General features: G+C 53.9%; 3 protein-coding genes across 9 annotated transcripts in view; 1 reads left to right on the top strand and 2 right to left on the bottom strand.

Annotated features, from left to right (window-relative positions):
- The first annotated feature begins 763 nt into the window (after positions 1 to 763).
- Positions 764 to 11575, top strand: DDHD2 (DDHD domain containing 2). The gene is made up of 16 exons (XM_074852129.1): positions 764 to 1102; positions 2192 to 2382; positions 3064 to 3153; positions 3511 to 3631; positions 4546 to 4635; positions 5793 to 5928; positions 6560 to 6768; positions 6893 to 6963; positions 7097 to 7216; positions 7405 to 7500; positions 7956 to 8066; positions 8143 to 8298; positions 8379 to 8481; positions 8565 to 8729; positions 8988 to 9150; positions 9420 to 11575. Exons 1-16 carry the CDS (start codon positions 934 to 936, stop codon positions 9508 to 9510), a joined length of 2082 nt encoding a protein of 693 aa, XP_074708230.1. The 5' UTR covers positions 764 to 933; the 3' UTR covers positions 9511 to 11575.
- On the bottom strand, positions 9086 to 16479 carry PLPP5 (phospholipid phosphatase 5). Of its 2 annotated transcripts, XR_012626602.1 has the most exons (11): positions 16372 to 16479; positions 16079 to 16187; positions 14629 to 14719; positions 14354 to 14417; positions 13714 to 13838; positions 13167 to 13337; positions 12559 to 12868; positions 11872 to 12012; positions 11361 to 11423; positions 10090 to 10190; positions 9086 to 9458 (listed from the first exon to the last, which is right to left on the bottom strand). XR_012626602.1 is itself a non-coding variant. In XM_074852130.1 (7 exons), exons 1-7 carry the CDS (start codon positions 16446 to 16448, stop codon positions 12699 to 12701), a joined length of 807 nt encoding a protein of 268 aa, XP_074708231.1. In that variant the 5' UTR covers positions 16449 to 16479; the 3' UTR covers positions 12121 to 12698. The 2 variants fall into 2 exon arrangements, 1 of the variants encoding a protein (XP_074708231.1); XM_074852130.1 differs by lacking the exons at positions 9086 to 9458; positions 10090 to 10190; positions 11361 to 11423; positions 11872 to 12012 and having other exon boundaries at positions 12121 to 12868.
- A 282-nt stretch (positions 16480 to 16761) lies between these two features.
- NSD3 (nuclear receptor binding SET domain protein 3) overlaps positions 16762 to 27822 on the bottom strand; it is a 50319-nt gene continuing 39258 nt past the window's right edge. For 5 of the 6 annotated variants that reach the window (XM_074852333.1, XM_074852337.1, XM_074852335.1 and 2 more), the window contains 6 exons: positions 27284 to 27553; positions 25609 to 25725; positions 25237 to 25378; positions 24561 to 24667; positions 23997 to 24201; positions 16762 to 22420 (listed from right to left, as the gene is read on the bottom strand). In XM_074852333.1, coding sequence (XP_074708434.1) covers positions 22179 to 22420; positions 23997 to 24201; positions 24561 to 24667; positions 25237 to 25378; positions 25609 to 25725; positions 27284 to 27553 — 1083 coding nt within the window. In that variant the 3' untranslated portion in view covers positions 16762 to 22178. Of the gene's footprint in view, positions 22421 to 23996; positions 24202 to 24560; positions 24668 to 25236; positions 25379 to 25608; positions 25726 to 27283; positions 27554 to 27822 lie in introns of those variants that run through there. The other variant, XM_074852336.1, reaches the window with a different exon arrangement.

Below are 27822 nucleotides of genomic sequence, written 5' to 3'. Positions count from 1 at the left end.
ACCGGGGGCTGCGGGCAGGGATCAAAGGCAGGGCTGCAGGCAGGGACTTGGTGCATTGGGGGCAGCAGGCAGGGCGGCAGGCAGCGGCTGGAGGCAGGGGTCACAGGCAGGGCTGCAGGCAGGGGTTGCAGGGAGGGGTTGCAGGCAGTGGCTTTGTGCACCGGAGGCTGCGGGCAGGGGTTGCAGGCAGGAATGGCAGGCAGGGATGGCAGGCAGGGGCTGGATGCAGGAATCGCAGGCAGGGGCTTCGTGTACTGGGGGGCTGCGGGCAGTGCGGCAGGCAGGGGCTGGAGGCAGGGACCGCAGGCAGGGCTGCGGGCAGGGGCTGGAGGCAGAGGCTGCAGGCAGGGATCGCAGGCAGGGGTTGGAGGCAGGGATCGCAGGCAGGGATCGCAGGCAGGGGCTGCAGGCAGGGATCGCAGGCAGAGGTTGCAGGCAGGGATCGCAGGCAGAGGTTGCAGGCAGGGATCGCAGGCAGGGGTTGGAGGCAGGGATCGCAGGCAGGGGCTGCACCAGCGGCCCGCCCCACCCGTGACGGCAGCCGCGGCGGGGCCGGGCCGGGCCGGGAGCACCGCCCCGGGCTGGGCGGGCGGCGGGGCGGGGGCCGGGGCCTGCGCTGCCGGAGGAGCCGCTGGGCAGCGGGGCCGCGCCGGTACCAGCCGGGGGTGGGGGGGTGTGTGCGAGGAGGGGGGGGGGGTTACCCACCCACGGACACGCGTGTGCGCAAGGGGCGGCGGGGGGCGGCGGGGGCCACCCGCAGCCTCCGTCCCCCCGCGACCCCCCAGCGCCGCTGCGCCCCCGCCGCGGATTTTGTTGTTTTATTTCGGGGGGGGGGCGGGGGGGAGCGTTTTCCATTTTGCGGCGGAATAAGCGTTGCTGAGGCCGCTGCCGTTCCCCCCCCAGCGCCTCCCGTGGGCGGTGCGCGGGGGCTCCATGGCCGCCCGCGAGGCGCAGCCCCCCCCGCCCGCGGGGCCGGAGCCCGCGGCCAGGTACGAGGCGGTGGCTCCGCACTGGTTCTACCGCAAGGTCACGGACAGCCGCGAGCGCTGGGTCCCCTTCAGCGCGCAGGACTCGGAGCGCCTGGAGGAGGCTCACGGCTCAGGTAAAAACCGCGCCGGGGCGGGGGGGGGGGGGGTTACAGCTCCGCGGGCCGGGGGGGGGGCGCGCAGCCCCGGCCGCCCCCCTCCCCTCGCGGTCCGGGTGTGGAATCGCCCCGAGGGACCGGCCCGGCCGGGCAGGGCGGCAGCAGCAGGTGCGTGTCGCGGGGAAGCGCCATCCCGGCGACATTCCCCGGGCGCATCCCTGCCTCGCACCCGGGATGCACGATTTTCCCTCGGGAGTTTTAAACGGGGACTTTTTTTTTTGGCAACGCGCCTACTCCTGGCGCTGTGAACGCGTGAATAACCAGGCTGCCGGGCTGCATCGACTGGTCTGACCTCATTCATTCGATATATCTCTAAATTATATATACCCGCGCTGCGAAGCACCCCCCTGGCGCGGATGGGAGCGCCAGCAGCGCGGCAGAGATCCCGCTGGGGAGCAATTCCCTGCTCCCGGGGGCGCTGCCCAGGCTCCGCTCCCACAGGGCCCTCGTGCTGCCCGGCATCGCCCCGCTGCCAGGACTGGGCCTGGAGCGCGGGGCTGCGGGTGGGCAGAGCCCCGGTCGCCCCAGGCCGGCTCCCGGCCGCCCTCTCCGAGGGAGCTTTGGAGCCAAGCGCAGCCTGGCCCGGGGCAGACCCCAGCGGCAGCAGAATGACCGGAATTTGAAATCCGTGCTGGGCTCTGAGCCGAGTTCTCCATGTTAGAGGGAACGGCTCAGAGACCTGGAGACCCGCAGCTCCACCGTTAAGCAACGCGCTTCCCAGGGCCCCAGATTCACGTTTTAGCATCTAAGCAAGGCAGGAAGAGTCCGTGTAAGCCTGTGCCTGAGCTAGAGGGGAAGACGGCTGTAGCTGAACGTCTTCATCTTACCTTCTGCCTCTGGGGGAGGTTTGACTTGGTTTGACTTCGACCCGACGCTGTGCTCCGTGCTTGGCTGCAGAGGACGTCGGTGTCTGCCGCCGTCGCTCAGACGCGCTGCCGTGTGCTGCCCGCAGAAGATGCTCCAGCCTCGTCCCTCTGTCCCGGCGCGGTGCACAGCTTTCGCCTTCCTGGCCCTCTCGCGATTAATTTCAGGCCTTGGTTCCTGCAGGGAGAGACAAAGAAGATCTGGTTGTGCCGACGTCGGGGGGTAGGTACGACGTGCATCTGAAGAAGAGGCAGCGCGTCGCAGTGTACTGGGAGGAGGAGGTGTCTGAAGTGCGTCGCTGCACCTGGTTTTACAAGGGAGACAAGGACAATAAGTACGTTCCCTACTCGGAGACCTTCAGCGAAGAGCTGGAGGTAAACGCGCCTTTCCGGGAGCATCCGACTTGCCGAGAAGCATCTGGGCTTCTCACTGTCACATACTGGCCCTGACATCCCAAACTCCACGTGGGGCAACGGGCACCAGAGTCACACCCGAGGACGCAAACTTGAAAGAGGCTTTGGCGTGGGGTGTTTGCAGCTGATGAACAGCTGCACAGCGCCAGGTCTCCCTCCCAGCCTGCTGGAGCTGGGCGGCCTCCCCTTCCCCCGGCCCCGGCCTCGCCACGCGCGTGGTGTCACCAAAGCCGAGGGGGTTGTGAATGTGAGAAAGAGGAGTCGTCGTCACGGGGACCCGCTGAAGGCCACGTAGCGTCAGAGACTTCAGCGGCCTGTGCTGCGAACGGCTGGGGGCTTTTCTTTGGAAAGATACCTATGTGGAGATATGTGTGTATAAAAATACACATCTTTACGATAATCCGTACTCTGACGTACCGAAAAATACAATTCTAAATTGATGGGGAAGTCTGCTGCTGGTTTTGGAAGCTCTCTAGCAGGCGATACTCAGGTGACCCTGTGCCTCCTCCACCTTGACCTGGCTGATTTCTCTGCCTCTTTCGCAAAGCGTGTTGATAAGAGAGACCGTAAAATGGGTGGGGAATGTCCCAATATTCATGGGAATACCTTCAGCTGACTCACAGAGGGTGTGCTTTTCCTTAGGAAGCGTACATGGTTGCTGTGACCCTGGATGAGTGGAAGAAGAAGCTGGAGTCCCCCAGCAGAGAAATCATTATCCTGCACAACCCAAAGGTGAGGAGGGGGGCCTGGTGATCTTTGTGTTGGCCAGCAAGGACATCACTTCTCCTGAGGGCCTGGCTTTCTGCTCTGGCTTTCTGCTGTTTCTTTTAACCACGCCTGCTGAGAAATCAGTTTTGTCCAGAGGACATTCCGCAGAGCCGAGGGCAATGCCAGCAGACTCTGCTTCACACCCCAGCGTTTCTTTCCGACCCGCCGTTCGCTCCCTTTGTGCAAAGGGCTCGTAGCGGCGCGGTTGAACGTCGCGGGCTGGTACCACCCCGTCACCTCCCAGCTCCTGCAGCGGAATTTCCCCTCTGCTTAACCACGGGGTGCCGCGCGGCTTAATGACAGGCTCTTCTTGTTTACAAGCTGATGGTGCACTACCACCCCGCTGCCACCTCCGACGACTGGGGCTCAACTCCTACGGAGCAAGGTCGACCTCGGACTGTGAAGAGAGGAGCGGAAAACATCGCTGCCGAGATCCCCAACGGTGAGCTCGCTTCTCCCTCCCTTCCACCAGAGCGACAGAGCCTGTTCTCCACCCTGTGTTTTCAAAATGAAGCTTCCACCATCCTTTTAAATGAAGGGCATATCTAAAGATTTCGTGCTGAAAGGAGCTGAATGGTTTTGAGAAACTCCCAGCACCAGAGGAGGCAGGCACATGGGGAGCTCCCAGCGCCTGCCCTGAGATCAGAGCTGTGGGAGGCGGCGCCTGAAATGACCCCGCAGGTCTCGGCACTTACGTTCGTAAAGGAGGAGTTTCTTTCCATGGTGGGGACACGGGTTTATCACCCACCTACCTGGCGGTGACTCGCTGGGGCACGTGCTCTCCTTGTCTCTGAAGCCTCACTCAGCTCTGCCCCCTCCCAGCTCTCCCTGAGCTCCCGGCCAGGCCTCAGGCCTTGTCCCTGTGCTGGGGACAGGCAGTTAGTCCCGTCTAACCGGGAGAGTATGTATGGAAACCAAAGTGTGTGGGAAGTAGAGAACAAGACGTGACTGCCTGGTGCCTACGCGAGAGCGTCAGGGGCCAGGGGGCTCTGCAGAGCGGGCAGGGCACAGGCAGCTGGACCCCGTCCTCCTGGTCCTGCCCCCTCCCGTGCCCCGCCACTGGTGGGTGTGAGCCACGAGGACCAGCCTGACAGTGGCAGAAGGGAGGATGCTCCTCAAGCCACCTCACCTTCCTCCATGTCCCAGGGTGGGCGGCTGAATTTAGCAGGACAGACAGCTCAGAAACGTGAGAAATCCCACAAAGCCCAAGCACTGGCTCAGGGGTTTTCTTTGCCTGGCTGAGGTGAGGATGGGAGGCTCCGCTCTCCTGCAGAGCCTGTGGTTTCAGCGGGTCGGCTCCCCCTGCAGCGAGGTCTCTCGCAGGGCCCGTGCTCTCAACTCTCCGTTCCTCCCCAGGAGAGCCGCTGCAAATCGATCACCTGGTTTTCGTGGTGCACGGGATCGGCCCGGCCTGCGACATCCGCTTCAGGAACATCATCCAGTGCGGTAGGTGTGGGGCCGGCCCGGTGCCCTTCCCACGCGCTGCTTTTAGCGGAGCCACTGACCCCTCCTCTGCTGTGAAACGCCGCCCGGGTGCGTTGCGACCGCCGCAGCACCGGCCTCAGCGAGGGCACGGTCCCGTTTGCTGACGCGGTGGGGAGCGTGAACGCGACGCTCGCTGACCCGTTAAATCCCACCATCTGGAAAGGTTTGGGCACCCGCTTTTCATTACCGTGTTCTGCTGCTGCTCAGAGTAGGGAGTTTTCCAAATTGGACACAGATTTTCCAAGTAATTGTCTAAACCTGCTAAACTAATTAGTAACCTGCTCTGTCTGTGGGCTAATCTCACCGGGTGAAGTCTAACAGTCTCTGGAGTGATTTTAGAGCAAAACCAGGGATGCTGCTTCTGGCTCAGGGAAGCCCCAAGGGATGCCTGGAGGTTCGGAGGGCGCAGGAGGAGGCGCCGCTGGCCCTGCGCACTCCTCGGAGCACCCACCGCGGATCAGTGCTGGCGACAGGGTTCTAAACCCAGCCACTGGTCTGACCTGTTCGTTATTATTTGCTCAGAGGGCTTCCCTTCGGTAGGAGAGGTGATCACTGGAACTGCCTGGAAGCCTGACATGATTTAACTTGTAGAAATCAAGGGAGCTGAGATTTTGCACAGTGGACTGTTTCGTTCCTATAGAATATACCTCTGCTTTAATGCAGTCTGCTCTGTATGTTCATCTGATTATTCTGAAGGCTGCTGACCATTTGAGACAAAGGAAACCAGCCTTTCTCCCTCAGAACAGAGTAATTTCAAGTTCATCTCCTCCCTTAGGATTCCCTAACACATGCATCTTCGCAACAGATTTATTTTTTTTACATTCCTAAAAGTACCTTTGTTATCCTGACCGCTGTGTTAAAGCCCTGACCACGCAGCGGGGAGGCTTGTTACAGATGGGACAGCGAGATCCAGTAAGCACACATGTAAGGACATGGAGCCTTCCCCTGATCTTGTAGTTAAAGATTCAAGGTCATAGGGTAGCAGCAGCAGATTAAAGACCGTGGTGTGGGATTTCCTCTGGTAATGATCTTTTCTTTTATCTTATTAAGCGTTGTTGATGCAGCAGGCCTGCCCTGCGGCCCGGTGGATCTCGCTAAGAGTTCGTGCTCTTTTCCAGTGAACGACTTCAGGAACGTTTCCCTGAGCATGCTGCAGGCGCACTTCAGGAAGGCCCAGGAGCAGCAGCAGATCGGCCGGGTGGAGTTCCTGCCCGTCAACTGGCACAGCTCCCTCCACTCCACCGGCGTCGATGTGTAAGTGTCCCGGCAGCCACCTCCTGCGCTGCCGGCGGCCGCGGGAGCGGCAGAGCGCACAGGCAGCCTCCTCCCACGGAAACTCTGCTTTTTCTGGTGGCCACCGTGGGCAAAGGGAGACCTGTGAGTGTTCAGGGCGGTGAGCGTGCAGGGGTGAGCAGGACAGACGGGGTCCCTAGAGCTCCCCTGTGCCAGGCCCCCTCCCGCCGTCATCTTGCAGCCCAGTTTCACAGAGCGCAGCCGGTGCCTGCTCTGATCAACATCCAGGAGAGGCTTCTGCCCTTCCCTGGCTCGTGTCAGCAGGGGCCGTGGACATCTGCACCTTGCCAAAGGCCTCTGTGCCCCATTTCTGCACACAGGCACTGCTCTGCAGTGCCCCAGGAAGGGCAGAGCTCAGGCCGGGCTCCTGGGGAGGGAAGGCTGGGCTCATCACTCCTGCCTGGGGCACGAGAGCACAGGCCGTGCTCTGCCTTCAGTCTCGGCACGAGCCAAGGCTCTGGATTACAACACCCGTCCTTTGAGACGGTGGCAATCCTTCTCCGAACTTGCCCTTTGCTTTAGAAACGTGGCGGGGTTCGCCGGCACCCCTAACTGCAATTCCCTCTCTCCTCTTTTTCCTCCCCCCTCGCAGTGACCTGGAGCGAATCACTTTGCCGAGCATCAACCGCCTGCGTCACTTCATCAACGACACCATCCTGGACGTCTTCTTCTACAACAGCTCCACCTATTGCCAGACCGTCCTGGACACGGTGGCGTCCGAAATGAACCGTCTGTACCAGCTCTTTCGGCAGAGGAACCCCCTCTTCAAAGGGGGGGTGTCCATCGCGGGGCACAGCTTGGGTAAGGGGCTTCACCCACGGGTGCTGCGAAGGTCACCGTACCGTGGGAGCGGGGAGGGTGCCGGTCCTTCGCCCCAGACAGGCTCCTCCCCGCCGAGATGCTGATGCTCTGTCCCGGTTTCCAGGGTCGCTCATTTTGTTTGACCTCCTGACGAACCAGAAGGCAGCTCCTGAGGAGGGCGAGCGCGGCCAAGAGGTACGGGGGGAGCTGGGCCGGCGCAGCGTCACACCGACCTCCCGCTTCCGCGGCTGCAACGGGGAGAGACCCCAGAGCGCACGGGAGGAGGGGAGTGAGCAAAAGGCGTGATCCCCGATGGCTCTGTTCGCAGGGGTCCAGAACAACCTCAAACCTCACGGTTACTGAGGAAGTAATAGAAGCCCTGAAGAAGCTGGACCTGTCTGAATATTGTGGTGTTTTTGAGAAGGAGAAGATGGACCCGCAGGCAATGGTAAGGAGCTCTCCTCTTCTGCTGTCTCTTCTTTGCTTTTCCTCCCAGTCCTCCCACCCTGTGCACATCTTGCTGGCACGTGAAGTGTCTCCGAGGAGTGCAGCAGGAACAGAATTACAGAGGAGAGGAATACCTCACTGCACCACCGCTCTGCTCCCGTACTAATACCTGGGCTGCTTCCTTTCCAGTTCTTGTGCACAGATCAGAACTTTAAAGAAATGGGAATTCCCTTAGGACCGAGAATGAAGATCCTCCATTACATCAACTCCAAGAGGGAGATGCAGGTTTGTCATCCACACAGCTCGTCACCTCCCAGGTCACCTCCCGTCACTCTCAGCCAGGGACCAGCCTTCGCCACGTACGGTCGGTCCCCGAGCACCCCGACCTCCTCGCTCCTGGCCACCCTTGCCCGGGCGGCTCTCGGGGGCTCGTGTTTGGCTGCTCCCTCCTGTTACACCGGTGTTCCCCCCCTGCCTGATGGCTGGATCCTGTGGCCTGTAAGGGCGGTCACAGAGCAGGAGCACTTGTTACCGGTGGTGGAGAGCGAAGGCAGCGATGCTGCCTGGCGAGGGGGCTGGCGCACCCGGATGGTGCTGCGCAGCCTGCCCTGGTTCTGGGGGCTCAGGGTGCTGGGCAGCTCACTGCCCCGCGTCCTCGCTTGCAGGCGGGTAGGACGGGCCGTGGCGTGGGCTCGCGGCAGGAGCCGCACTAGCGGGGATCCCCGTTTGTGTCGCTGCAGGACCAGAGCGCAGCAGCCGGCGGAGCCAAGCCGGGGTCCCCGTCGCAGCGCGGCCCGGGCAGCACAGACGATGGCAGGAACGGCCAGTACTGGGACATTGGCTTAGGACAGGTAACGTGTCCTAACTGCGACAGCGCCAGTGTGGAGCTTGTTTCCTGGAACAACTCTGAGCCTCCCTCTCTCCTAGGTCTCGGCAAACTACCCTCAGCTGGACTACAAGCCCACCATCTTCTTTGCTTTCGGGTCTCCCATCGGGATGTTTCTGACGGTGCGAGGAGTGAAGCGGATCAACCCGGACTACAGCCTGCCCACCTGCAGAGGCTTCTTCAACATCTTCCACCCCGTAGGTATAAGAGGCAGAGCCTTCCTGCGTGAGACGCGTGGAGCACGAGCCCTGGCTCACTGCCCCCCTCCTCTGCGCAGTACGACCCGGTGGCGTACAGGATCGAGCCCCTGATTGTCCCAGATCTGGAGTTTGAGCCCATGCTGCTGCCCCATCACAAGGGCAGGAAGAGAATGCACCTCGGTAAGGGAAGGGGCAGCCCCTCTCCCCCTGCCCCAGGCAGTGCTGCGGCCCCCAGCCCAACACCGACCCCTCCTGCCTTTCAGAGCTGAAGGAGGGGCTGACTCGCATGAGTGTGGACCTGAAAAACAACTTGCTGGGGTCCCTGCGGGTAGCCTGGCAGTCCTTCACTCGGGCCCCGCTGCCAGCCGTGGAGGCAGCAGGTACCGACGCGGAAACAGAGGCAGAGGCCGGCCCGGAGAAGCAGCCAGGTGGGTGGTGCGTGCGGGGGGGATGCAGCAGCACGCTCGGGCTCCCTGCGGCCGGGCCGGGGTCTCGGCCCGTCCCCCATCTCTGGCTGCCTCTCGCAGAGCTGCTCTCCAAGAGTGGGAGAGCCCTGGGGGGAAGGACCTGGCCCTCTCCTCTGCCAGAGCCCAGAGCGGGCGCAGGGAGGGCACGGCCACGCTGCGGCATTTCACGGCTGCTGCTGCCCCTTGGCTGAACCACGTTTCTCTTCTTTGTCCCTCCAGACACAAAGCCAGAGGAGACCCCCGCGGCAGGGAAGGAAGAGGCCGCCCTCATTAACGTGGGGAGGCTGAACGGAGGGAGGCGCATAGACTACGTGCTGCAGGAGAAGCCCATAGAGAGCTTTAATGAGTATTTATTTGCACTACAAGGGCATCTCTGCTATTGGTAAGATTCTGCCAAACTGTCAGAGCTTCAAGTTCACGTCTGATGTAAGCAGAGGCATCATTTTTAAAGCCAACATAGTAAGAAAGGCCTTAAGGTGCACATGCTCCTGCTGTAACGCAGACACGCAGGGCGGGGGGATGGAGGAAGGGGACTGGTGCATTTCTTGCCCAGTACTGCCCCAGCGCTGCCTCTGCCCCACAACCGTCCCAGGAGTCCTGACGGAGCGGGGGGAAGTGTCCCCCTCTAATTCCCCCGTCCTTCTCCTCCAGGGAGTCGGAAGACACCGTTCTGCTGGTTCTGAAGGAGATCTACCAGACACAAGGCATTACACTGGATCAACCTTTGCCAGGCAGCCAGTGACCAACCAGGGCTGTTCTGGCCGCCTGCTGTAAGTCACCTCGCCTACACCTTCCTTCCGAACTGCCGAGGACACCCCAGAGGACACCCGGTTCGCTTTGAGGGACCTTATTTACAGCGCTGTGTCTAACGCAGGAGTTTGTGTCGGGTTTTTTCTTTGACCTGTCAGCATGTTTGGCTTCTTTCCTCCCACCCTGTGCACAAGCACTGTCGGACACGAGCAGAGTAACGACCTGCTGCTGCAGATCAGGGCGGCAGCACCCGCGCGCGGTTACCGTCGGCTCAGTCCAAGGGAACCAGCAGATGCGCGGCCCCTGCTCCAAGCCTTCGGGGCTGAACGGTTCTTATCTACAGGTGGCAAACGAGAGCGTGGACCCCGCGGCTCTGGCAGGGGGATTCCACCCTCTGCTGCTAATTGCTGGCCCGGGGTAGATGAGGGGTGAGGCGTCCTGGTTTTCTTGCCCTCGAGCCTTACGCTGTGGCTGCTGGGCTGGGCTGGGCTCTGGGCTGCCCTAGTGCTGGGGTTTGGTCTCCCCGTGTTTGCCTGTTGCTTTCTTGGATCCAATTCAACCAAGTACTCACCAGGAAAGTCCAGATTTCTCCTCTGCCTTCCTCTCTCCTCTGCCTTCCTCTCTCCTCTGCTGCTGTCCCCCGCATGCTGCTTCCCAAGTACTTGCCGCTACCTGGAGATAAGGATGATTTTCCTCCATTTTGGGTAGGGGCCAGGGGAAAACCATCAGGGGAAATCCCTTCTGCTCACACACACACAGAGCACTTGTGCCATGGCTCCCTGCGGCAACGTGTACTTCTAACCCTCCGCCTCGTAAGTTCTCACGCTCGCTCCTCCAGCCCCAAGCAGCCACCAAGGGCCTCACCCTGCTCCTGGCTTAGCGAGGGAACTCGTGACCTCGAGGAATAAAAAAGCCTTAAACGCGCAGCGTGGGGAGAGCTGTAGCAGCCTTGTCGAGCGAAGGGATGGCCGGCGTCTCCCTGCCCTAACGCAGAGCACGTGAGGACTGCGGGCTCTGGGAGGTGGAGCCCAGGGCACAGGGGTCTGGGGAGCGTGTCCACCCGCCAGCCCAGCTCCCTGGGTCCCACAGAACATCTCCCGAGAGCGGCGTGTTTGCGCGCGCTTGACCCAGATCCCTCGGTGCCCTCACCCGGCCGCAAGCCGAGGGCCTCCCTGAGGTGCTGCCTGCACCTTGCCTAGGACCAAGCTAGCAGCCAGGTCTAACTAGGCGGGAGGAAAGCTCAGACTGGGGGAAAGCAGCAGCTCCTCAGCGCGGCCGGGAAGGCGGAGGCCTGCAGGGACAGCCCTCCCGTGCTCTGCAGGGGTGCGGAGCAGTGTGGCTTTCGGGGTGGCTGCAGGGACCTCACACCAGCCAGGCTGCAGCCGTGGGGTTTGGTTTTAAATACACAAACTGCAGCCGGCGAGGCGGGAGCCCAGATCTGTAGGGTCCAGACACTGTGTCCCCAGTGAAGAAGCAGCCCCGGCTCTGCCGGCAGCTCAGCCTGCAGCTCCCTGCGTTCTGCCCGCTCTGCTCCAAGGGGGCGGGGGCCAGCGAGCCTCGGGGACCCCGCTTTGCCACCAGAACCCCCAGGGCTGAGGCCGGAGCCTGTGGGCAAGGCGGAGGCAGGCGCTGCAGGGGTGTGTGAGGCGGGTGCTGCGACAGCCTTGGGAAGAGCCAAACCACCTTCCCTCCCGTTGACTTTTGCCCTGCATGGGGTAAGGAGCCTTTTTTCCGCGGCCTGTTTGTCCTTCATCGTGCTACGTTATTTGCACTATTTGAAAGGTTTTGTTTGCAGCCTACATCCCCCCTCCCACCCCAAAGGAGCAGAAGCTGTTCTTTTACCTGACTGCAGAAACAGAGACGCTGCTCAGCCGGCGCCTGAGCTACCAATTGCTAAAGCATCTCCTACAACGGTAGGAAAAGGAACAGTCTTAACACGGGACACTCTCATGATCAGCTTTTTAATTTATGCACTTTGTTAAAAAAAATGTTAAATACATTTTAAATGTTATTTAATGTCTTTTCCAGCAAAAGCCAAAATAAATAAGTAGATGACTGTGGTGCGTGCGTGTCTGGGGGGAGAGGGAGGGGAGGGGGCTGAAGAATTCCCATTGTGCACAATTTTAGGGGAAAGTAAAGCTATTTCTGTAACTTCTACTGAAGTTGCAGGGTTGCAGAGGGCTCACGTGGCCCGAACTGAAGAGGATGGGGTGGCATTTCCATTACTGTCACATCCCGAGGCTGGCAGAGGCACGCGTTAGGGCACAGCCTCCCCTCTGCTGTCTGCACGTACACACACCTGGTCAAGAACAGACATTTCTGTGGAGGAGACCAGTGACAAAGAACTACTTACAACAGTCCTGCCACACAGCCGTGCCTCGGATTTGTCTGAGCAAACAAACCATGGTGTAGAGAAACAAGCACCTCTGAAGGGCTGCTTTCAGACACCATTTCCTTTTCTGCTGATTGTCACCTCTTTACAACTGTATTAAAGCTGCAAGGAAAGAGATACAGAATCAAGAGCCCTGCAGACACACCAAAGGAAGTGGTTTATAGAGCAGTCAACCCTTGGAGTCCTTAAGTAAAGCGTTTAGTACCACAGTTCGTTAAAAAAATTAAACTCCTTTATTTGGCAAATTAGAAAAAATCAGGGCTAGCACAGTAATACAAATAACGATCACGCTAGCTTCATCTTCCCTCTCCCCCACTTAATCCACGGTTAAAGCCCGCAGCCTCGTGCTCGTTACTCCAAATTACTCAGCTGTAATTGAAAAGATGGACTTAAGCCCAGCGCCAGGAGCAGGTCCCGCTCTTCCTTCCCACCAGAAGGGACACGACCGATGGTGCTTTCTGGACCGGACGCCAGAACTCCCCCGCACGGGGCACACCAGATTGTCCTATTTTTCCAGTTCTTCAGCACCTTCCTATGCAGGCTGTCCTCTCACACGCCGAACGCCTCGCCTCGCAGCGGGCCCGAGGGGAGGGACACCTACAACATCCAGTTAACGAAGCGACACAGGCCCCGGAGCAGACAACTTACCAGCGCCGCAGAGAAACCTGCTTGGCTTTCGGGTTCATCCTTACTCAAGCTACTTCTTGCAGACTGTGAGCAACCTCCCCACGCGCTGCCCTGCCCCGGCACTGAAGGAGCAGGAGGTGCCGGCAGGACAGGGCCCGTCACTAGATATCTAGGTGAAAGCTGGAAGCCGCAGGCTTTTCTTGGTGCGCTGGCAATTCTTTGGATTTGTACAGAAATGGTTTGTGGCACATGGAGTCCATCAGAGGAGGGTAATACTGCCTGTAGCAGAGGTATGCAAGCAGGAAGCCAATCGCTGAGCCAACACACACATCTGTGGGCAAGACCAGAGGAGAGTTCACTTCCCGTTCCCCTCCCAAGCTTTGCGACTCAATCCTGCAGCAGGCAGCTTTTCAGCCTGCTCAGAGCTGAGCTGGGTCGGCACCTTGACCCTTGGCTATAAAACGAACCTTGGCATATATTTCAAAAACAAAGAGAAAGGCGTCATCGCCTTGCAGGCAGCAAAAAAATCACCAGGGGAGGAGCAATCGAAAACCCCAAGCTGCCATTGTGGGCTCTGAACCCCTCCCCACGCTCCAGGCACCCGGCTCTGCAGGCAGACACCCACCCACCTTGCCAGTGGTGCTTGTAGTCGCAGGTGCGGGACACGGCGATGAGGGTGGCGAGGAAGAGCGGGAGGAGGAAGGCGCAGAGCCGCAGAGCTCTGCCTCCCCGGCCAGGAGCGAAGCAGCGCAGCTTCCCGGCTATGTAGAAGGCAGAGAAGGCGAGACCAGCGAAGGCGACTGCAAGAGAAACGTGTCGCTTCGGAAACGGCACCGGGCTGCGCCGTGGGCCCTCAGCCAGACCTTCACCCTCTCCCCTGCGGCGGTGGAAGGGCTGAAAGGGGACGTCTGTGCCCCAAGGGAAGCACCAGCTCGTGAGCGACAGAGGAACCATAGAAGCTGGTACCTGGCAAGCATCCCCCCTCCCAGCAGCTTCACGTTACGTTTGTCACCCCGTTGCTTGGCAGGGGGAACGCTGAGGCCCCCAAACAGGCCAACGAACGCAGGCAAAGCCGCGGGGTGCGTGGACGCGGACTCAAGCTGCCCTCCCCACGGGCTGCTGCTCACTCCGGCTCGCTGCTGGGGCTGCAGCGGGTAGGGGACACGGAGAACTCACACGACGCATGTCCGCTGGGGAAGCTTTTGCGGCCCTCAGTCACTACGCCAGGGTCGCCCGTGCACACCAGCTCTGCGTTCGCTTGGCCGTCCGGGAAGCAGCGGTAGAAGAAGTCTGGCCGTGGCCTAGGGCAGAGAACAAGGCACGTAGCCCTCGGGTGTGCGGCGCTCCCCACATCCCAACGGTCACCAGCTGCCTCGCACGGCTCCCTCCATGGTGCAAAGGGACGGCGCCGCAAACCAGGCTGTGAGAAACGCAAAACTGGGCATCACGCCCCACTCCGCTCCTGCCTGCGCGGGCAGGGCTCGGCAGGGAGGGGGGCCAGGCTGCGGCAGTGCGCCCTCGCCACCCCAGGGCTGCTGGGGCAGGACCTGTCAGCCCCTGCGGATCAGCCCCATCCTGATCCTCCCACCCAGCCCAGCACAGCAAACGCCCTGCAAGAACCGAGTCCCCACGCGGCCTCGGCACAGGTCCCCCCCGCCAGTGTTTGTTCTAGTATTTAATTGTCTTTACAGCTAGAAAAAACACATTCGTTCCAGGGTGAGTATGTCCAATTTCAGCTTTTGGACCTTGCTCCTACAATTGGAGCTCTGCCACCACGCAGACGTGTCTCCCCTCCCCGCGCAGGAGCGTTTCTCACCTCCCCACGATGAGCTTCAAGGCGTTTGTGAAAACCCCGTTGAGGGCGAGAGCAAGGCTGGCAGCTACGAGAGAGCAGAGAGGTCATGTCGGCATCGCCCCCACCCGAATGAGCAGCTTCGGGTCACATTCAGGCACGGGCAGCGCTCAGACTTCAGCTGGAGCCACAGAGCTTTGATACCCCGGCACAGCACTCGTGCCCCGGCAAGAGCAAAGGGCTGGTCTGTGAGAGCCCCAGCTCAGGGCGGACCCCGCGGGGGGGACGCAGGAGCTCACCCAGGCAGGCTTCCCGCGTGTCGTCTTGGTCGGCGTTCATGAACACTCTCGCCAGGACGATGAGCAATAAGGGAGACAGAAACGCGATGAACTGCCGCAAAACGAGAAGAAGCAGACTTAAGCAGTCTCGCCAGAACACAACAGCAATTGCTCAGGGAGGTTATACACCTTTCCTTCCCCAGAGCCGAGCAGCAGCCTGTCCTCTCCACACGCAGTTACACTCCCATCAGAAAAACCAACCCAGCTGCACTCGCAGCAAGCCCCGACTAACGCTGCGCTGCCCAGAGCACAGCTGCTCCCCCTCTGTCATCCAGCGCCTCACGTACAAAAGCCCACAGGTTGCTGGGCACTGCTTGTACCAAAGTGTGAGGAAAAACCAACCCCAGGCAGCATAAATAATGCAGTGCACTAAAACCCTCTCTGCATCCCCCTCCTTCCCGTGCTTTACCCACTCGTGCACATGCTCTGCAGCACAGCAGAGCCTCCCCTCCTCTGAGGAAAGCCCAGCGCTCCCCAGGCTCTCACACAGCATCGCTCCTGCCTGCAGCTCCTTCCTCTCCTGCCTGCGGGTACCCCTCCACAGCATCGGCCACAATACCTCAGCTCTCCCCACCCCTGCAAGCACAAGGATTAGCTCTTTGTCAGCAGCACCCATGCTGCTTGTCAGCAAAAAATACAGGAGCCGCTGATTCAGAAGAAACCAGTTCCCATCCACAACATCTCAGCAGCGGCCGCCGCCATGGGATTTCACCCCGGGGAGGTCCACGGTGTCGGACAGGCTGCCAAGCAGTTTGCTACCACGTCAAGTCCGGCATCTGTTGTGCTTTACACTGCCAAATCCAAACGTGACACCAAGGTTTTGTCCTTTAACGTTTAGTGCCCGGCTCTTACAGAAAATCACAAGCGCTATTTGCTCAGAGAGTGGGTGCTTGCCCAACCCAGGAGCCGCAGCGTCTCACTGAAACACCCCTGCTTCCGAGGCACAGACAACTGCTTTAACGGACTGTTGTCCGCTGGAGACTCAACACTTACAGTTTTACATTAAACCCTTTTCACGGAGCCTAGAGGCCCAGGGAAAACAGCTTCATAATAAAATTATAAAAAGCCTTTGCTGAAAATATCTGCTTTCAAGCAAAACGTCCTCTGGCAGTGACAGATACGCTACCTGCCGTGGTCCTGGTAATCTGGATGTGAAATTGGTTACGAACAAGAGCGAAAAGCCCCTGCTAGTTTTTATAAATTTAGCTAAAATCCCAAAGACAACCCTGGATGGTAAAGCCTAAAAAGATGACAAAAATTGACTGGAAATGTTGCCCAGTTCACGCTTTCAGTAACATGCGTTAAGAACTACTGGCATTCGCAAGGCAAGTCTTTTATTAGCTTTGATTTAAAAGGATAGTTTACAGTTATAGAAAAAACCCAAGGAAATGCAGGAAACAGCCAAACTTACAAACATGGGGACTGTGGGTACGTGATCCGCTGCCACGTAGGGGTTTTTATACAGCCACATCTCTTCAGGCTGCACCACGCGCTGGAAGGGCGGCAGGAACTCCATGACCCTGCAGAGGACGAGAGCACAAACCCCCCAGATGTCGGGCGGCAGCACCCGCCCCGCTGCGATCGCTGCCCCCTCCCCTCCCCCGGGCAGGGCCGAGCTCCCGCGGCTGCCGGGAGGCCCCGCCGGCAGCCCGGGGCCCGGAGCCGCCGCTGCGAGGGGCCGAGGCCGCGGCCCGCCGCACTCACGCGAAGGCGGCCAGCAGCAGGGCCCGCACCGCCGCCTCGGCCGCCAGCTCCGCCGCCCGTCCGCCCGCCCGCCGCATGGCCGCCCCGCGCCGCCCCGCCCCGGCCCGCCATGGCCCTCCCCGGGGCGGGGCGGCCCGGCCCTTCGCCGCCGCGGGGGCGGGGAGCGCCGGGGCCTGGAGGGGCCTCGTTCCCGCCAAGGGACCGGCCCTCCCGCGGCCCCGGGCCCTCCCGCCACCACCCCCGCCGCGGGAGCGGGAAGCGCCGGGGCAGGGAGGGCCCTTGTCCCCCTCGTCCCCCTCAGGGAACCGGGCCCTGCCGCCATCACCTCCCCCCCGGGAGCGGGAGCCCCCGGCTCGGCCCCCGAGACAGATGGAAAAGCGTTTCTCGTCGTTGGAACATTCAGAACGATTTATTGAAGTCAACCTCAAGCAAAAGTTCAAATCAGTGGAATGTCATTAAAAACCTTTCCAAATTAATCCTCACGGAAGCAAAACCACATCTGAATTCCAAAGTATTTGTAAAATAAAAAAGGCAACATCTCAGTAAATATAATGTACAAAAATTATATGTTCCTACCATCACACACATTCAGTAAGAAGCTAAAATATTACAGGCAATTCTAGATACACTATAACTAGTCGACAGTAAGCTATCTATATACAGGTTAACCAAGCTTTACAGGTTTCACACTATGCAAGAGAACATAGGCCGAACACAAAACCCCCAAAATATCGTATATCTCAAAGTCTATGCGGCAACATCAAGTCATAATACAGTAATGCCCCAGTGGAACATCGCCAGGGGAAGTTAACACTACTTCGTTAGTGTCAAGAGCTTCTAGTCAACTTCCAAAAACTCTTAAGATATCGACTTCAGTGAATATTGATGCTTTGCTATTAAAGACTCGAGTGATTTCCTTAAAATAACATTTCACAGAATCTACAAAGTTTGTTACAGATAAACAAAGTCTACAGAAATAACGACTCTACAAAGGTCATCCTTACAGATCAAGAGTACATGGGAATGGAAACGGAATCTGCAGGTATCTGTGTTGTGCAACATCACTCGCGTGGAAACAAACGGGTTTCGTTTCTCACAGCAACCCCAGGACCGCGCACACCCGGCGCGGGACAAGACCCTTCCCACCAGCCAGCCCAAACGGCAAATCATCGCCTTGTGTTCTGCGGCAACGCCAGCCCTCGCTTTGAAAAGGAAAAGTGACACCAGAGATGAGATACAGCTTGACCGGTGAAGAGGAACCTTTTTTTTTTTTTTCCATCCAGTCTGTTGATAACCCAAAAGCGAGCGGTCCCGCTCGGGGGGGGCCGGGCCACCAGCCACCGTCCCCTCTGGGGCGGGAAAGGCAGCTGGCCTCTGCCCCGCGCGCCGAGCCCCCGGCGGTTGGTACCACACGAGCAACAGTGAATGAGTGAATGGCTTTGGCAAATTCATACGCGTTTTCCCTTTTTGATTTCACATTAGTTACAGAAGTCTTCTATGCAAAGCACAGACAGAGGTTCAGCTGAACAACCCCCCTCTCTCCAGAGCAGTGGGACAGCCCCTCACAGGGGTAACAAGGACCTGAGCTTGGCACTCAGGAATAGAATATAATAGGAAACAGCTTTTTTTTTTTCTTTTTCTTTTTTGCCTTTTTTTTCTTTTTTCGCCTTTTTTTTCTTTTTTTTTTTTCCTCAGAACAACATTGTGAATACATCCAAAGTGTAGGAGTGTATCATAAGTGCAAATGTTTTTGCTACACAAAGATAAATGGCAAGGGAAGGTCGATGGAGAACTGAAAGCAAACGGACAGCATTACTCCAAGGTTGCCGTCTCTCATGCAACACACTTCTTGAACACACACAAGTCTGAGACAGCTGCTTTGAAAAACTCTCCCATTTGCCATAGATTCACTGTACAGTGGGAGCAGAAACTAACTTCAGGGAAGTCAAAAGACATTTTCAATGTAGTATACAAAAAAAGTTATGTATAAATAAAAAAGCTGTATAAGGAACCGCAGAGCTTCAAGTACATTAAACCCTGAATTCAATGAGGCAGAGGTTTCAATGTTAAAGTGACTACTTCGTACCAGCGTTGGACATCCCCCCTCCCACCCTCCTCCCCCACCCTACCCACATATTTCTGTAAAGTTTCAATATATACAGATTTTATGCTCATTGTTAATTACGTCTAGTAATTGTGTCTTTCCCATTCTATCCTGAAATTAAGATACAAGAAGTTTTTTAGAAGAAAGGCCAAAATTAAACATTCCAGCCCTATTACTCCATTTTAACAGATTCTTTAAGACCATGATAGTGACCAAAGAAGGTAATTTGCCCACAAATTGCCTTTAACGTTATCCTTCCTGAGCTGCAAATGCCTTCAACAGTCTATTGATAGGACAAGTCTAGACTAATAATCTGAACGCTACAATAATTAATGCTTGCACCATGTATTTAGAAAACGGTAGTAACCAGCCATTGCACCGTTTGGCCACGGTCTGCAGAACATCTGCGCTGTGCTAAGGTGCGAACCGTAGAGTAAAAGCTCCAGTAAACAACAACATCCCGTTAACTTTGCAGAGCAGCTCCGACACTGCACTATACAGAGCGCACAGGCGACAGAGCTGGAGTCAGGTGTTCGCCAGAAGCGCGGTGCTATCTCAAAAATTTAAAACAAAAGGGAAAAAAGTGTGACGGGGCATTCCAGTTAGGGAACAGCGGACAGTCTTAACCAGCAGATTGAAGTTCCCAACCAAAATCACCAGCAGTTCTGTGGCGATTCCTGCCTCAGCCTGAAATGACCAAACTGTCCAATATTAGGGACCACACAAATTGAATTCAGCAGCTGACTCCCCCTCTGCTGATGCCAATTAATCGGAAGAGCTGTTAAATCTTTTCCTTACAAAGGAATTGCATTATTGAGATTCAGTTTGCAAAGATGTGGCTAAAATGTCTATTTTAACATTTTGTGTTTGGCATACAGAACAAACCCCCCGCAGTTACCAAGATACTCTGAATTAGGTATTTCCTTATCTCAGAATGTTAAAGTTTTTTGAAAGATTCACCTTCTCTCCAATAGCACGAAATCCAGTTCAGACGTTTTGTTTGCAAGCTGTACAAGCTTATAAACCAATCTCCTATTTTCCCTTTTAAGTCCAAGCCCAGCTGTTGGCTATTATTAATCTTTTATTTGGTGGAAAAAAGGAGCACCTGTAAGAAGTTTGAAAACAAAGTTAACCAAGACATCAAGTGGCATGGCACAGGAGTAGCAGCAGGCCTCAATTCACAGCATTTTACAAGTTTTTAAGCCTTCTGTGAACCTTCCCATGTTCTGCCATCTGAGCGCAGCGGCACGTCCCAGCAGCACGTCCCTCGTGGCGACGGACGGTCGAGGCTCCCGCCTGCTCCCCGCCACGGCAAACGCTCCCGAGGGCGCTGCGGTGCCACCACACCATCTCCCTCCCGTCAGTAAGTCACCACGGACACAGAATGAAAAACGTATGCAGGTGCACTCACATGACAGCGTATCTGCAATGTTCAGAATGCTCTGACTTCCCAAGAGAAAAATCATTTGAACGTTACCAAGCCTAATAAATAATATAAAGTAAACACATCAGGCCTTACAGACACTGTAGCAAGAGCTGTTTGGAATTTCTGAAAAGGTTAAACACCCCCAGTAAGAGCTTAAAAAGAGACATTTATCACATAAAATGTTAAGAAAAATAAAATCCTTTTTGTAAATTTTTTTTTGTAAAAAATACCAAAATATAGCACTGCTTTCAAGCAAGATTAGTGTTTCAGACATTCACTGTAGTACGGACCACAAGATGAAGTGCTTTAGAGATCCCACCAGCCCCCTGTACCATGAACTGACCCACGAGATATCTGCACAGTTATGCCACCCGAGACACCCCGAGTCTGTCGGAGAGGCATCTGCTGCAGACGGCCAGAAGATGAACCGCCAGATCAGTTAAATGGCACAGCAGCTGCTTGAAGAGATTGTAGTGTATTTTGTAATTTTACAATTGCACGCAAAAAAACTTCCCTCCCGTAAATTTGAGGACGAGAAGGACACCAACCAGAGGCAAGACACGTTCTAAAATCCCACCTGTACTTTTTCAGCCTACTATTTTCTTGAACTGAGAAGTCACCATGTTCCTGTAGGTTTATGTAAGCAGTTTTCCAGAGACAAGATTCTTCATCCTTAACTCAAAGGCTTCATTTAGCCTGATGCCACCAACACTTGGTATTATTTCTTTTCATTCAGGATTATTTTCAATACCCATTAGCAAAAAGCTAGCACGACGTTAGCTAGTATCAGTATACAGGTCAAAAGTACACTCTTAACTATCCCAGGGCAGGGGGAGACGCCCAGCGCTTTGTACGACTGTGGGCTAGGGGAGGAGGTTCACCGAAGACTAACGTCAGCCTGGAGAAACTAGTCCCCCTAGGCTCCTCGCGCAAGAAACGGAGGAGGATAGGTTCTGAAAACAAAATCTGGAGCCGGAGCCCACCTAAGCCACTTCAAAAGCCTCACTGAAGGAGCCTGTCTCTCTACTGATTAACAGAGGAAATCCAAGAGAGAGCTGTCCCGTGAGGCTGAGGTTGGCTGCTGTGAATACGGCCCGTTACCCAGACAGAAAATACCCTGTTCATTGAAAAAGTGCTGAGATTTTTCTAAGCTCCAATGAAGACTGAAGTTAGAAGATCTCTCTCAGCAAAAAAAAAAAATCTAAACATTCAATCAAAACAAACATGCACATGGGTCAGATTCCTTAAGCACTCCGATCTTCTTTGAAGCTAACAGGAGCCTGAGAAGGCAGCATTAAAGAATCCCCCAGTATAATGGCCACAGAGCAAGTGCAGACCTGGCAGATGACAGATACGTACGCACAGAACAATCCTCCACCTAAAGAAGTCGGTGGCAGAGCTCCCACGGGCAGGATCAGGACTTCAGTTCTGAGTGTGCTGCAGTAGGTGAGCGAGGCTGGGAGGCTCTCCTAACTAGGAAGGTTTTCCAAATGAGGCGGGATAAAGAAATGACCACTGTGCAATTAAGCTCCTTCTGAGTCTCCACCTGTCTGCAAACACAGATTAGAGCCCTCGAGCAAGGAACCATGATTTCTGCTCTCCTTCAACAACGCCAGATCTCGTGTTACAAGCACTCCCAAGAAGTCCTACACCTGATTTCTCACAGGAAAAGCTTTACAATAATATTCGTAAGTTAACATGATACATAACCTACCTTCTCAAAATGCCTTTAAAATAAAGTACGGAATGGAGGCATTTCAGGGTCACCTGGTCTGAAACCCACATCTGTCTTTATGGCATCTCAATGTTACACAGAGTGGGGAGGCTTTATTCTTTTCATAAACTAGACATAAAAGTTATGTTGGCTTTGTTATTTTGTTTTTAAAGACACGTTGACTGATCAAAACCAGATCTTCAACACCCTTTAAAAATTAAATAAATAAATATGTTGCTATGCTTTGCTTTCTACACTCAAAGAACATATTTTAAACAGAATATTCTTTTCACTGTCAAAAGGTCTACATTTTTCTTTGAAGGCCAAGACGTTTCTGGTTTCCAACAGTAAGAGCTGCTGTAGCACATTCAAGGGTAAAAGAAAGACCAAACAATAAAAACCAAACACCACTGCCTGCTTCTGCTTGCTAAGATTAAATGGTCCCGTTCCCAGCTCACGCACGACGGCTCCGATGACAAAGACTGAATGTGACATAGCAGTCTCTTCAAGTTCATCGCCTGTTTGCCCCTCTTCTCCCCTCCCTTCTTTGTTTTTAACCAAATTCACTCCTTTGTTTCTTCTACGGGATTCTGTGGTTCCAATTTGCACTTTATCTTGCTCCAGTACTCGGGTGCCACAGGAGATTTGGGGTCATGTGCGGAGCAGCAGAGACGGCCATCCAACGCTGATGCCACCAGGGCTCCCTTCTCGTGATCTTTACAGAATGAGTGAGGGCAAAACTCACAGAATGCAACTGCAGGATTGCTACAGACGTCGCACTGATGCCACGGACATTCCCACTTTCCTGAGGATGGGAGGGGAAGGGAGAAAAGAGAGACAGGAAGCTGAAATTAGTGCATTCTGGGGTCAGCACTGGCCTTTAACCCTCGCTCCATGTTGTAGTTGTTCAGATGAGCGCAAACAAGTTCAGAAAAATCAGCTCTTACTGTAGCTGCTATTTCTGCTTCTCATTTACAAGAACCTGACTGGAAACAGTTCTTACTCATTTTGCATTTTTTAGGTCTCACTTGGCTCAAAACACTGCTGCATGCATAACCAAAGCTTAAAACAGTTAGATCAACCTCCTTTGGCATCAGGACACCAAATGTCCTTCCAAGACGGAGAGTCTGGTTTGTACATTTTTCTGATTTGTGAGCATCTCTTACTGATCGGGGCACAGCACTCGCTCAGTCCGGTATCTCCACGTTAAGTTTCAGTTCACCCACAGTGTCCTTCAGTGTAGGAGACTGAACGCGTTAGTTTTGAAAAATAAGCAAGAAATGGCTCAGAGAAGAACAAGTTGTGTAAAAATACGGTTGAGCACAGAAACCCCCAGATCCCCCAAACCATTCAGACATGTATTTCTGTGACCATGTGCTGAACTCTCAGACCACGGAGGTAATTAATACTGAGCAGCGCAAAAAAGGAACCTCCGAAGCTTCTTGCTGTCCACGCCTCGCTGGTCCCTCCTGGCCGGGCCACTGCTGGGAACCAGCGAGCACCCTCCTTCACAGGGACAGTGCGTCGAGAGCCGCGTCCCCAAGAGTGAGAACAGCCCCAGGATGGGACTCCAGACCTCTAATGAAGCTGTAATTGGCCTGTCTGGGCCAGGAGACCCCCCACCCCGAACGTCAAAGGAGAATGAGGCCAAACAAAAAAAAAACCCAACTCAAGTTGCTCTTGGTGCCAAGATGCTAGCACTTCTTTCTCCAGCAAATAAGCTATTTTGAGGACAGCTTCCATGTTCCTAATATGCTGAAAAGGCACCTGAGAGATTCAACTTCATTTGTGGCAGCCTTCTGGTTAATTTAATCATAGACTAAACCGGACTTCCAATTATTTTCACTGAAGTCTTTGGAATAGGGAAGATTAAAGAGATATGGACATGTACAAAATCCTGCAATCGTATTAAGGTTTAGTATTGCCGAGTAATTTGAGCCCCAGCTACAAAAAGCTATGCCTTAACATGGAAAAAGTCAAATAGAAGATAAGTGCCATCAGGTTACAGTAGATAATTTAAACACATTTACTGATTAATTGAGCCCTACGCATCATGCTTGGTACGTCAGTGGTTTGAACTGTCATTTGATTTGTGCTCGGTGACCTTGGGACATCAAGATGAGGCTTATATTTCAATCAAAATAAGAGGAAGATATTTGATCCAAGAAAGAGATGCAACAAGAACATTAAAAAGTATCACAATGCGCCTCTGTCCATCGGTTCTATTTAGGAACACTGCCACCTGATGTATTTCTAAAAATCAGTGGTATTGCAAAAGCAAATACGCTGCATTTAATGTAAATGAACCCTGCATTTCAGGTCAAACACTGTCCTGCTGCAGGAAGGAAGAGGTGAGTAGGAAGCCATACGACTGCTCTTACCAAAAGGTGGTTGAGTCAGGTTAAGGCATAGGAGGTGGTATGCTTTGGGACAGTCCTTCTTATCACACATGACCAGTTCTCCCCCATCTCCGCACTGGAAACAGTTGTCTTCATGCATCTGCTTCAGTTCTGTTTTTATTTTCCGTTTCTTCTGCTTTAATTTTGCATTCTTCACCTTCTCTTCATTTGCCGTTGCAAATGCTGTCTAGCAATTACAAAGGTCACAGCATACAGTCACTTTATAAAACCCTTGCTTTAAAATTAATCAACTTTGGGTAACGATTTGCATGAACTGTGCTTAAATTAAATCCACTCAAAAAATGTTTTTAAACGATAAAAGCCAGAAATGCCCGTCCACATGTATCTGAATTAACACAATGCGGTAAATTAACTTCACCCTAGACACAACAGCACTACAGCGCGTAACTAAAATCTTTAGAGACTTTCAAGGGTGGAAAGTATTACAAAGATGTAAAAAGTTAAATAAAACAAAACCCTCTCTTTGCCCTGCTCTCACTAGATCTCTGGATTTGGGAAGAGAAGCTTCACTCTCCATCCATGTACCTTGGGACGCACTCCTAGGAAACCACTGCAGTTTTCTGCTCCGCAATGACATTCGGTCCTGCCATTGCCCAGGCAATCCAAGTTATAATTGAATGTTAATTCCATTCCTAAAAGTTAAAGAAAAACAATTCACCCCCAGGGACACTGAGGAAAGACAGGCTCGTGACAACGACATTTCATTAGCATTTATCTCTCCACAGTCTGTGAGACCTGGCAGCAAGATGTTTTAAGGGCAAGCTTGAAAGAGTGCCTCGATTTAATACCCTCTGAAAGTGGCCAATTCTGCCTGGATTAGACACAAGCAGCAGCTGCACTATCATACAGAGCCAGTTAAAACGACAGATCAGGTAAAATACTCAACATGGAAAGGTAGTGCCACACCAGACAAAGACTGGTCAAAGCACCAACGCTATGTAAGTGTTTACACGACAGAGTTAACACTGGACTTAGCAGCAAACCCTCCAGTCAGCTTTAACAGCAGCTCTCAGCGTCACACTATTGCGAACTAAGGTCCCTGCTCAAGCTGAACTCAAATATGTGCCTCCGCTCCAATGAGCGACAAAGTTCCCATAAACCTCACTGGCATTAAGTAACTTCAGAGAAAAAACCCATGGCCAGGTTAGGAACTTGGCTGTTTCAAGACAAAGTATACATGCAAAATAGGGCCATTTTTTACCTGCAGGAATGTCACAAAGAGCAAACAGCCCAACTCTAATGTCACCATTCACCGTCCATTTCTGTGTTTCACAGTTTGGATTACAACTATGGTTCATAAAACGAGAATAATTCCCCTTTGGGCCAGCATCTATTATCCGGTCCTGCAAATAAAAAAAGACAGACGTATTTAGTACTCACAAACACAAAAAGGTTTCCCTGCTCACAAGTGACTACTAATGCCTTAGGCAGTAAAAGATACTTATTTTAAATTAGTTAAAAGTGGTAAGTTTTCCCTGCAGAGTTAGTTGCCAGGAGGAGGATCAAACATGGAACGATGCCTCTGCCAGTATTTTGCCCCGACAGTTTATACTGAACAAGACGTAATATTTACCTTTGTTACAGTTAACATATAAAAATTGGTTACGCTGTTTTCATGTGCACGTTTGATCCGCAATCTGCACTCTTCTTCATCAATTAGCTCACCAACGTATTCGTTCACAAATTCACCCTGAAAAGTAAAGGAAAATAAAATTAAGAAATCCATGCTTACTATTTCTCATGACAGTAAAGGGAAGCAGCACAGAAAAAAGCATTTCCTATAAGAATATACTCTAATCATCACAAAAAGCATTGAACTTTAACCATCTAGTAGGCAAGAAGTGGGCATGTGCACCAGGTATTTGCGGCCTAAGCAATGAGCCTACTTGAAATAAAAAGGCAGCAGAGCCAAGCACTGTTCTGTGTTCCCTACACAAGCCCTCTCTGGCAGTTCTCCAGAACCCGTTAAGGTTTCATGCCTTCTCTTTACAACGAGACAACATTCAGACTCCTAAGGAAACGTGAACTATTACCATGGCAAGTATTTCCACTACATACTTCACTTTTATTAGGACTTTTAGTAGTCAATAAACTCAGAACATTTGCAGTAATAAAGTTTTAATGAAATACAGATTACATAAAAATTGTAAATTTAAAAAAATTAAATCACTAAAAACCACGTTTAAAAGTAGCCCTCCAGGCCAGCAGCGTGTTCCCAACTGTTCCCTAAGGAAATTCAGAAGAGCTGGGCCGCGGTTGATACCCTGAGAGAAGGGAGCCAGCACTCAGCACTCTGGGCACCACTTCATCGAGCCAGCCAGCTGCGGATGGTTTAAAACACGGTTAAGAAGAGCTGTTTGAAACCCTCCGTGCCCACCGAGCACACCTCGTCACGTGCAGTACTGACACGGTAACAAGGCGCCGCTGTCGGCCACGCTCGGGGCAGCCGCCAGGGCAAGCGACTCCAGAGACGGCCTGAAGGCTGCAGGCAGCGACGCCTCCCTGCGCGCCCTCGCCCGCAGCGGTCAAACCCAAACACCAAAGTGGCAAATGGAAGGGGCAAGGGTGGCAATCAGGCAATTCGGGTCACCTTTCTGAGGTAAGCCACCTCAGTGACCCAGCAGCCCAGTACGTGTTAAGGCCAATCTGTCCTTTGGAATAGTCTGAGTCTTCTCTAATGCACACTCACTTGATAAAAGTCATTTAGATGCTTCTGAAAATTTTAGCCCAAATTAAAGGGAAAAAAAACAAAGTCCCTTCACGGCCAAGTTGCTCTCAGTTCAGCCTGTGTGTTTGGGAACACCTGGACAATTCAACAGAACCATCAACAGTTTTCCGTAAAGCTCTTACAGGACACCAATGCGTTTATGAAGTTTGCACATTAAATTCCCAGGAGCTCCACCACAAAACACCCCAAAACCTGCTATAAAAATTCACCAGGTACTTGGGACAGGAACAACCGTAGAGTACTGAAAGGTACAGCACGCCCTTCCCTCCGCCAACAGAATTCAAAGTCACAATCACCTGGAACGAGCTTTTCTTCTGTAAGTATCAAAGTTAAGACATTTCTGTCAAAACAGCTAAGCAGATTTCACCATTACCGCCTCACCTACAGAAGTTTCACCTCTTTTTCACACAAAGCATTTACTTCCAAGTGCTGAAATTTTTCTATGAGCTTGCTTAAGGTGCACAGAGTTGCAGTGTTTTCACATAAAACCACACGCAACCTTTGTCCTTCATAATTCTACCTTTTTAATATTCCTTTTTGTCCTGAGGCCCCATCCACGTCGATCAGTTTTTATGATTTCAGCGTCAGGGTAGAGTCTTTTGGTGAAGCACTGGTTCTGACACCGCTCTCCGGCGGGGCACACCTGGGGATGGCACTCGTACTGCAGCATCCTGTTCAGACACTCCGACTCCAGGCCGCAGGGGTTCTCGTCCGACGGCTTGCAGTTACAGCGAGGGATTTCTGACAGATCAGCCACCTGGATCTGAACCTTCCCTATTACCTTGTTGGACTGGCACAAAGGAAGAAAAGAATTATGGAGACAATGCACGAAGAACACAGACCAACAGCTTTACTGGAGACCAATCATCAACTGACACGAGAAAGCAAGAAGATAACGAACACCTCACTATTTCTCCTCTAGACCCTTTCGAAGGACAGTGTGTCACCACAAGAACACTTCCTGCACTTCACACACACACACAGACACACACACGTGCTTTTACAGACGGTGGCTGCCACTGCTGCTCACTTAACTGGGGACACACTGTTCAGAGAAGC

This window comes from Strix uralensis, chromosome 28 (genome assembly GCF_047716275.1).
Source record: "Strix uralensis isolate ZFMK-TIS-50842 chromosome 28, bStrUra1, whole genome shotgun sequence".
NCBI classification, from domain to species: domain Eukaryota; kingdom Metazoa; phylum Chordata; class Aves; order Strigiformes; family Strigidae; genus Strix; species Strix uralensis.
The sequence above is the reverse complement of the archived record's forward strand: the minus strand, read 5'-3'. Positions and strand labels throughout refer to the sequence as shown.

What these genes read in the sequence shown, in the direction of transcription:
- DDHD2 (XM_074852129.1), top strand. Translation starts at nt 934, where the DNA reads ATGGCCGCCCGCGAGGCGCAGCCCCCCCCGCCCGCGGGGCCGGAGCCC. An exon ending in CGCTGCCGAGATCCCCAACG is followed by an intron (nt 3,632 to 4,545) that starts GTGAGCTCGCTT and finishes GTTCCTCCCCAG; the next exon opens with GAGAGCCGCTGCAAATCGAT. An exon ending in CATCGCGGGGCACAGCTTGG is followed by an intron (nt 6,769 to 6,892) that starts GTAAGGGGCTTC and finishes CCCGGTTTCCAG; the next exon opens with GGTCGCTCATTTTGTTTGAC.
- PLPP5 (XM_074852130.1), bottom strand. Translation starts at nt 16,448, where the DNA reads ATGCGGCGGGCGGGCGGACGGGCGGCGGAGCTGGCGGCCGAGGCGGCG. An exon ending in CACGCGGGAAGCCTGCCTGG is followed by an intron (nt 14,418 to 14,628) that starts GTGAGCTCCTGC and finishes GCTCTCTCGTAG; the next exon opens with CTGCCAGCCTTGCTCTCGCC. An exon ending in CTACAAGCACCACTGGCAAG is followed by an intron (nt 12,869 to 13,166) that starts GTGGGTGGGTGT and finishes TCTTGCCCACAG; the next exon opens with ATGTGTGTGTTGGCTCAGCG.